The following is a 9,981-nucleotide window of genomic DNA, read 5'->3' on the forward strand; positions in this document are numbered from 1 at the left end:
ACAAATCGCATGATGCATCGTTTTATATAATCCATCATCAGCCTGGAGTGTTTCCTCCAGGTTGATGTTGGCACTTTCAGTTCCCAGTGCCTCCCAATTCAATCTATAAACCCTGAAGAATGTATCCCCTCGTGTACCTTTTGTTTCACAACACCTCACCTGTGTGGTGTCTGGTTTCAGAGGAAGCTCCCCCTGTGGGAGGGTTTTACGCAGTGCGAGTTGTCAGTGAGCGGTCTCTACTGGCCACACAGCTCCAGTGGGAGGTCTGTTGGGGGGGGGGGGGAGATAGAGGTGCAGAGTTTGTGGCTCATCACTTCACTGTGCGAGCAATAAGTTGTGAGGAGCGCACGCCGAGCTGTGAATCAACTCTTCTCCTGGTCGTGGCTCCCCGTGCGTAATTGCGCGCCTCCGCCGGTTTCAAACCCCGGCACGCAGCGAGGCTTTTGTGTGCCATCTCTCCGTCTCACCGCCATGGACGGGGATAGCAGCGCGTTGCCCGACTTGAAGGATATAGAGACCAAGCTGGGTCGCAAAGTGCCGGACAGTCTCATTCGCTCCCTCGTTGGAGGAAAACATCACGACAAGCACGAGAAGTCCACGCCGCCGCATTTAGTCAACTACAACAAGTGCTGTGCCAACTCTGGAGACTTGAAGCGACTGGAGAGCAAAATGCAATTCCTCAAACAAGAAATGGTGAGTTGGCCTTTGTCTCTGTCCTGTTTGACTGAAGGAATAAGTTGTCACAGTGTGAGTTTGATTAGCTGCACATGCAACGAACCACTTGGAACAGGGGACATTGCAAGTTTAAAATAAGATCAGATAATCCTTTATAAGCCTTTATTATACATTTGCAATGTTACAGCAGCAAGGGCAGTTATAGATAGACATCAGTAAAGTACTTGTAAATGTATGGAAATATAGAAGCTATGGAAAATCATTAATGAAATGCAAAATTTATATATATACATATTTACCAACATGTAATAACATCACAATTCTAAACTTTTTAGTTATTTACCAACGTTAGAAATAATGAAAACAATATCTTATAGAACCAATCACCATGGTTACTTAGAAGAGCTGGGTGATAAAACTACATCAATAATTATCATTGATAGCAGTATAACAAATCAATATATCGATATATTGCTTATGGATCGTGGAGGTAAAAACACAATTGATCTTCCTCAGATTCTGGAATTTCAAACCACAACTTTCACTCGGGTGCAAAAATCATACAAACTTGAAATAAATAATATTGTGACATATATCGTGATAAGGACAAAAATGTAACCGTTATCGCCCAGCCCTACTATTTAGCATTCTTTCATGTCGGGTAAGTTTAATGTGATTATAACTCTTCTTTATAGGCTCTAATCACCTTTATTAGGCCTCTACAGGAAATGCCGACGCTAGATGCAAAACAGGTCTTCATGTCAGCATGTGGTTGTTAAATGCAAAGTGGTCAGTGGGGGGGGGGGGGCGGTTGTTGCCCCGAGTCTTTCAAACTCACCAAGAAACTGGTCAGTAGGTGAGAGCCGTTCACACCTACAGTACCACACCAGTCAGACAGAGCTCTGCTGATGAATGCTCCACACTCGAGGGGGATCTCTCCTCCCTCTTGTGATTCAAACTACCCTGAAATCCCAGCAGTGCCTGTGTAATTACCTTTCCAACCGTTACATGCTTTTTATCTGCTAACCCTCGGCATTAAATCTTCCCCTTTTTTCCCTTTTTTTTTTTCAAATGCCACGCTTGTTACAGCAGAGTCAGAGCAGAGGCCCCGCACGCAGTAAGTAAGGTCACAGAGGGTATTAGGATTCCTGAGCAGATGGCCAAGTTGACCGAGTTCTGCAGACTGTGGCAGGGCTGTGTCATCGCCCTGGGACACTCTGCCTTGATAGGCTTAGTTCGATGTTGACGTGACGGAGCATTGAGACGTATAATTAGCTCTGGTTTTGTCTTTGCAAATGTAAAAACCTTCTCCCCCCAGTTTACACCTAACTTTTTTGCAAGTATATGCAGCCATTTGAGGACAAAGGATCTACTTTTAAATATGAATCAAGTCTGTTGTTGGTCTGTTATCTGTAGAGCGCTCATTCCGAATTCGAGCCATCTTGGGCCTTCTTGTTGTTGTGGCCCGCTTTACCACCAATCCAGCCAAACTGCCCGGTTTTGATTGTGCACAAGTCTACCATACGCACACAAACACACACTTCTGACTCACCTACATTAGTTTGAGAGGCTACAAGAATCTACAGCCTGTCAGAGGAGCAAATGAACTCTGAAATGTGCTGTTCCCCCCAAAAAAGATCACGGCCAGCTCTTATTAGTTTCATATGACTGAACGCTGTTGCAGCTTCAGTGTTGCCATCCAGTGCAGCACTAATTGTGTTTCCTAAACTCATTTTGTGATACTGATGCACTGGGGGCCCTCCAACATGAAAAAAGCTGCTTGTGCGCCACTCCGTGTTTGTATAAGGCTTGTGGTAGCACACACAAAACAAACACAGTGGCATGGCCGGTTTTAAATCCACAGAGAAAAGGCTGTTGCGTGAAGCCAGCTGTCTGAAACACTGTACCAGCCCCGTCCGGCCTACATCTGTCTCAGTGCGTTTTAACCGTGGCAGGATGTTCCAGCTGTTTCTGACCGGGGCGTTCGTCACCCAGTCGACGCAGAGGAATCCCTCTGAATGGCTCCGCAGGCTGTCCACTTCCATCCACAATCAATGGCAGGGCTTGTCGTGGCGGGGAGTTGAGTTAATGGTCATACTGTGTAAAGTAGCCACGTCATTCATTATCCTGGATGAGCTGCGTCTCCTGGCTGTGCAGCTACACGGCGATTACACGTCCTCCTTTCTTCAGCGACGCATAGTTTGGGCGTCTTTGTTCCTAACAAAAGCCCGATAGTCCAGACAAAATAGCACAAAATGTTCCAGACATTAGACGACAAAAGGGAGCTTACAGTTGAGGAAACAACTCAATGTAAGGTCGTGCTACTCTGGAGCTCTCAGTCATGTCATGCAGTTTTCATTACAGTACATCATCTTCACGTTTCAATCGCTGATGACACGATCGACAGCTCCAGGACAGTCACTCAATGGACCTCGTGGCGTGAGCAGTTATCTCACCTGCTGTTCTCCAGGGTCTAACCACTGCACTTTGAACCTCAAGGCTGACAATAGTTAACAATGAAGCACGTGCTGTTGCGTTTTCTGCTGACTTGTATTCTACTTCTGAGGGCCACACTGTTTCATGCAGCAGCTGGGTTGACATTTTCTGTGGAATACACGTGAAGATTGCAAGTTCTCATGTTTATTTGCTATTTACAACATGAGGTTGTAGCTTGCAAAATGGTCCAGAGTTCAGCATATTACCCAAGCCCTCAGATGTTTGTCTTTAAATGTGCTAATTGGTGCCTTAGGACAGAGCCAGGCTAGGCCTTTACCATATTGATGCTAAGCTAACTAGCTTCTCTGCATAGCCTTATTGATGCAAGGAATTCTTATCTTATACGATGTGATAATAACATCAGCAAATCCCCAAATCTGATAATCCCTCTTAAATGTTGATCATCTGTATGTATCGTGACCTGACTGCGATGTTCTCGTCCAACAGGCACATCTACGAGCCATCGACGTGAAGCTGATGCAGCAGCTCATGTCCATCAACGAGGGCATAGAGTCCATCCGCTGGATGATCGAGGACAAGGGAGGCGCCGCCAGCCAAGATGGCAGCCTGACGGGCAGCTTGTACAGCCTATCAGACAGCCAGGACGGCACATCGCTGCGCGGCAGCTTCAACAGCTTGAACGACGGCAACAGCGACGACCTGGACGGCCTGTCGGTCGGCAGCTACCTGGACACTCTAGCAGAAGATCTCCCCGATGATCCGTCGCCCTCGGACCTCGAATGCTTTGTGGAGAAAACTGTAATCGACGGTGATTCCTTCAGCAAGTCGCCGCTGAAACTCAGGGTGGAGTCGGATGAATACTACTGCTTTGGATAATGATGCTGAGCTAAACGCGTTGTTCAAAGACTAAAGTTGTCGTGTTGTTTTTTTCCCCACACGCATCACATTTTTTCTAATATCTTACCAAATAAGTCATTTTGATTTTTTAACATTGAAACCAGCTTCCTTACGTTACCGATTTGACACACCTCATCAGACCTTTGCCACTTGCTACATCCACACTACTACGTTTTTAGTGTAATTAACTCTGCTACTGAAGGGCCTGTTGCTTGAAAACCATGAAGTAGACACTCGCAACCTCGTGCTGATTGGGTCTTTTGGAGTCACGATATAGCCTTCGCTGATTCGTCTGGCTCCAGCCCCCCTTCTGGAAGAAAAACAACCGTCATTAGCCTCGGCTACCAGTGAAGAACGCAACATGGGTTGTCAATTCCAAGCATTGCTGAACTCTCTGCCAGCAGCTGTTTGCATTTTACAATGATACTAGTGCTTTCATGTGTAGGAGACGATCACTCATGCTTTCCTGTTTACACCGACACGTGCATGCCCAGTGTGCATGAGCAGTCACGTGATATAAGTTTTCAGGCGTGTCACTATGGACAAGGATTAAAACTGATTTGGAGCCAAAACGCTTGTGTGGACAGAGATCGGTTTTCAAAAGAAAACGTAGCTGTGTGGATGTCGCCTTAATGTCCAAATGCAAGTGAAAATGCTGTAACTGTTCCTTTACGTCTTAATTTTTTTGTTAATAATTCAGATTGAATAAACCAAAAAGGTGCAGAGAGACCGGACGTTAGCTAACACCTCAGGAGTTTATTTTCTTCCTAGCCAAGGGTGGATTGAAGCAGTTTCCTTCTCGACCTGTGGACCGTTCGACTGGTGTGATTGTGCGCGAGGTCAATCTGCAATCAGCAGATCTGAGTCAAGGAGTAGATTAGGATTTAGCAGCCATTTGGAAAATTGGACATTTCGTGCCGAGCGATTCAAGAGCCCCTGCGCTGCTCCAAGTGGCAAAGTGGTTGGTTCAAGTGTTACAGCAAGTGCAATTTGTTTTGATGCCAAAACGCCGAGCACCACCTACTGTGTGTGTTAAGCTATTCATTGTTTTTCACTTCATTGTTTTTGACTGATGCAAGTCCCCCTAAGCTGAGCCGCACTCAGCAAGTGGAGAATTCACGACAAGAAGTCTTACACACGGGAGATTAGTTGCACATTTGAAAGCACAGATGCTTGACTGAAAAAAAAACAAAAAACACAAAGCAGTTTCATTGTCTGATAGATCATTTAGGCCTGAGGCGAAAACCCTGTTAACACCAGATGGGAGATTTGCTGATGGCGGACAGAAGAGAAACACATGTTTGCTTTGTGGGCACATTTTTGAATTCTCGGTTGTTTAAAAAAGGTTTAATGAGAGCTTTACATCGCTGTGCTTAAGTGTGTTGTTTTGGGTTTTTAACTCCCAAATGTGTTGATTTGTTTGTATTTGTAACGCTGCCTGCTTTGGAAATGGCTTTATTGACTGCTGATGATTTTGTTGTTGTCAGAAATGAAATAATAATATATTGTAACTCTCGTCTCGGCTCGCATTGTGTTACGTTTTGAATGCAAAGAAAAAACGCACGTTCCTAAACTGAACTGAGTAAGTGTCCATTTTTAGAAAAAAGCAGTTCACCGACCTTATTATGGAACCTTAATGGGATGGAAAGCGAACATTATGCCACGTTCCCTTTGTGGTAAAATTGAGTTAAGAATAATCTCTGAATAATAAAGTCCGACTTGACGGTGCCCCTGTGAAATGTGCCGAGGACAATTACCCTCGTTAATTCACTTTGTCACATTCCTTCGATAAAACACAAAAGCAGGGAGAGGGTTTATAAATTTGGGAGACACGTGCTTATTTGTACTTTAATTAGCAAGCTCTAAGCGGAGGAAGGCTAGGACGGCCTTGCAAACGTCAATCACAGACGAGGAATGATGTTTCCCGAAACCTTATAATTATCTTTCATCTGTGCAATGCTCGAACTGAATGACATTTAAAATAACACTAGACTTGGAAGTGAAATGCCAACCCACGTAGAATATGTGAAGGCCTGTAATGTTTTTTTTTAGTTTTTTTCCTATTTCATCTCGCCAGCTTCTTATCTTTCACGTGATAATTGAAGTTCCAGACATAGAATACAGGGGAAAGTCATTATTGGAAAAAACGGGAACCGTGGCATCTTTGGCTTGCAAATGAATGAGGGCACGATACTTCACTAGCTGTCACACTGGGGATCTGACATCATGATCCAGTTTTGGAAATGCTTTGTTATTCACAGAGTCCATATATGTTCTGGTTTTATTTGGAATGAGCAGCTGTGACGAGTGATTCTGTGGATGTTTTCTGAATGGGGCGACAGTCTTCGAGCCTTGTACGAAACTGGCAAACTAACAAGATCGGACATAAAGGACACTTAGCGTTACATTAGTTCCAGACAGATATCGTATAATCGCTTTATCCAGGCACATTAAGCACTTGTAACTTTGTCTCACTCCAAGTGCAAAGCAGCTTTATTTGGTTTTATGCTGCCTTCCCTTATCTCTACCTCCCAGAGGCTTTCCCCAAGCTTAAGCTCCCTGTCAGGCTGAACCAGACTAAGGCCACTAAACCAAAAGAGCCTTGTGAGTGGCACCATGACCTGCCTGTCAGCGATTCAATTAAAAACACAAGGAGTTTTTTTTTTTTTCAGCTTGTCTAAATTCCATGTCTGAACAAATATAACCATGTCTTCGCTGATTGGGGGCTAGTGTCCCCTGGGGTAGCATGTTGAGACGAGGAGCCAGTGGCCTTGAAATAATTGGACGAAAGGAAACAGGTTCTGCAGGTTTATGTTCTAATAAGTCTTGAGTCAAAAACCCTCCTGAGAGCGACATGGTACAGCACACATGAACAGACGTTTTCCTATAAGTGTGTATGTCGTACATGAAAGGAAGAACCATTTAAACAAGTTCTTTGTGGCGAGGATAAGTGCAGTCTTTCATCAAATCCTCCAGTCACATTTGAAAAAAAAACTGAATTTTTCCTGTTCCTCCAGCTTCAGGCCTAAATTTTTTTCCCCCAAGTCCATATTATCATATAATTATTCCTCTTAGAAAGTAAGAGCGAAAACCTGCTATTAGTTTATATTGCAGAAGTAAAGTAAAAATCCTCCTGTCAGCATTCGTAGTCCCAACGTGCTGAGGGTGAATGACATCCAGGCTCTGCGGGGAAAGAAAGAGCAAACAGAAAGAATATCAACTGCATCTCCCTGTGTTTGGGAGCAGAGTGCGAAATAGTGATTTATTCATCCCTTTAGTCCCCCCCCCCACCACTTACATCATTTGAACACAATTACGCTCGCATGCAGTCCAGACGGCAGCTTCCAGCAGGGATCCATTAGCAAATTAGGCACTGGAGTTGGGCCTTTGCCACAAGATGAAGGGAAACCGATACTGTCTGGTATCTGGGAAGCTGTCACTGTGCTACCAATTGAGGATACAGGATATGGGTTACTGGAGTAGGTTTTTAGCCGGGGGATCAAACGAGCCGGAGACACAGTGGACCCCTCAGACAGGAAGCCACAGACACTGAGTATATACACACACAAACGTTAAGGCACTTTATTCTGGTTTAATTAGGTGATCTGCTCCCCGGGCCCGGCGGTGCTTTTCACAGTGGCCATTTCTCTAACAACTTAAGAAAGACTAGAGAATGAATCTACATCTATAACCTGTTAAACCAAAGTGGATCGTAGTCTCGTGCATTACGCCATCAACCTAACGTCTGAACGTTTGTGATGGCTCGGTGCTGTGTGGTCATGCTTACGCCCGTGATGGATGTTGCACATTAGATCCGCCATGTCAGCCTTATTGCATTCCCAGACACGAGGAGCTCCATGTTGGGAGATTTATGAAGCCCGTGGAAAACTTAATAAGGCACCGTCCCATCGCATGAATATCTCGTTTCGTCTCGGAAAAATACTTAACGGACGTCAAGGGTTATAGCCACAAGCCTGATGCTGTACCACACACACGAGATGTTCCTCATCGGGGATGCAGCGATGGCGTTCAACGTCAGACTAGGCACATACGTCATTCCTTCATTACATGAGTGGATGTCATATTATGTCAACTCAGTACTTGGGTAGATTATACAAGAGCTCTCAGTTGGCCCCGTGCCAGCCTGTGCAACCATGAATCACTGCAGGGCCATGTGAAATCCGCTCTCCCTCTCAACCACTGCATTCATTCAACCGGTATCGGGACGGGGCCACTATTTCCGTCAGCGCAAATATATTAGGCTTCAACAATGGCCGCCCTCTGCTCTCTCTTGAATTCCTCAGCTGCGATTTTGGAGAAACGCCCCCTCTGGAAGCTTCTGTAAACATCCCACACAAGACACCTGAGAAAACCAAACACAGAACTTCATGAATGGTGAGAGGTGCGAGGAAAGTGTCTAATAAACTCAATGGCTCGTTGTGAAATTATTTTCCAATGGAAAGGCACAAACTGGTGGAACCAGTTCTACACTGTGACCACATCTAATGTCAACATAGGATGTACTTCACTATTATGCTTTCCCACACAAGGCCCTTTCACAAATCATTGTGCTCGGAGCCAATAAGTCATCATTAGTCACATGAGTGTAACCTTTACCCTGGAGACCGGTGCGTTTCACCATCTGTGGAGAACGTGTTGTCGGCTCTGAACAGTGCAGGTAAAGGACACGGTGAATCTACGGAAGAGGGAGTAGGCACCAGTCCTGACACAGAAAGTCCTTCTGGGGTATTTGGCTCAGACTCCTTCAGCATTGTCTTAAGCCATCTTCCATTCGTTGCTCCGGTTTTAACTTGGCGTGTGTTGATTCACCCTGTGACACCCACGCTGTGCGATGACTCCCCGGCATTAGACGCCTCTCCTGACTGCACTTCCGCGGGCCGAGCCGTTGAGCCAGCTGAGATTAAACAGCAGGCCCCATCAGCCAGGAACCTTCGGCAGATCGAGAGGAGAGAACAAAACAAACCTCTATCCCATTTGATCCCCCCCCCGCCCTCCCCCCCTTTTTTACACTCCCCTTTTTCCTCTTTCTACCCAGGCCAGGGAGCCTTTCTGTGACTATATTAGAAAATCAAAGGGACTTCTAGAGAAGGCACTGACCCTGTCAGAGCTTTTGAACTTTTGCTTTGCTCTTTGACAGCCGTGTTGTGAGTCATGAAAGAGACGGAGAGAAATGTGTTATCACGGTTGCTTTGAGGTTTACAGAAGCCGGGACATGACAGCGGACGTGATCTCTCCCGCTGTATTTCAGATTTGTCTTTGGAAGGCCCATGTTCATGTATTTCACTTGTAATGTAAAAGAGGACAATTATGCCATCACAAATGGACAGGGACCGCCTGTGGAGATATTCTCACACTGAGAACTTCCTCTCTGACTCTGGGATTTGAGCAGCTCTCCCAGCAACCGGCACCATGAAGCCAAAATGTCAAAAATCCTTTCAAGGGTTTCCCGGCAACCAGCTGACCCCGTCCATTTAAGGAGCCGAGCAGGGGACGGCGTGTTGGTTGGCAAACACGGTTGACCAAAACGTTTCCCTGTGGACGAGTGCTTTGTTATTCCCTGGACACTCATTCAAGTCAAACGAGGGCAGTTTGGGGTCAGCAGGACAGCGTTACAATTGATTGACCTGTAGGGGTCAAGACGTGATGAAATGATTTGGATATTCTTCCAATTTGCTGGATATTACCTCATGTTTTACTTAATCTGCCCAAGAGGAGGATTTTTTTCGGGGTTGTGTTATTTGAAGTGCAGAACATTTGTCCTCATTGAGAGTAGTTACGCAAATACTATCATTACCTCCAGCAAGGAGGTTATGTTATCACTGCTGTTTGTCTGTTAGCAGGATTTTGCAAAAACTGTCAACCAATTTACATGGGATTTTGTGGAGGGGTGGGGCATGACCCAAGGAAGAAACCATTTAATTGAGTGGAGTG

General features: G+C 45.4%; 1 protein-coding gene across 1 annotated transcript; it reads left to right on the plus strand.

The window, feature by feature from the left end:
* The first annotated feature begins 245 nt into the window (after window positions 1-245).
* Window positions 246-5,540, plus strand: LOC117779380 (leucine rich adaptor protein 1-like). The gene is made up of 2 exons (XM_034615527.1): window positions 246-693; window positions 3,619-5,540. Exons 1-2 carry the CDS (start codon window positions 472-474, stop codon window positions 4,006-4,008), a joined length of 612 nt encoding a protein of 203 aa, XP_034471418.1. The 5' UTR covers window positions 246-471; the 3' UTR covers window positions 4,009-5,540.
* Window positions 5,541-9,981: the final 4,441 nt, after the last annotated feature.

The sequence above is a fragment of the Hippoglossus hippoglossus genome, chromosome 18 (assembly GCF_009819705.1).
Source record: "Hippoglossus hippoglossus isolate fHipHip1 chromosome 18, fHipHip1.pri, whole genome shotgun sequence".
In the NCBI taxonomy this organism is placed as follows: Eukaryota; Metazoa; Chordata; class Actinopteri; order Pleuronectiformes; family Pleuronectidae; genus Hippoglossus; species Hippoglossus hippoglossus.

Bases quoted from the DNA above. Each gene is read 5' to 3' on its own strand.
- LOC117779380 (XM_034615527.1), top strand. From the start codon at position 472: ATGGACGGGGATAGCAGCGCGTTGCCCGACTTGAAGGATATAGAGACC. The intron at 694-3,618 runs GTGAGTTGGCCT...CTCGTCCAACAG, and splicing joins AATTCCTCAAACAAGAAATG to GCACATCTACGAGCCATCGA.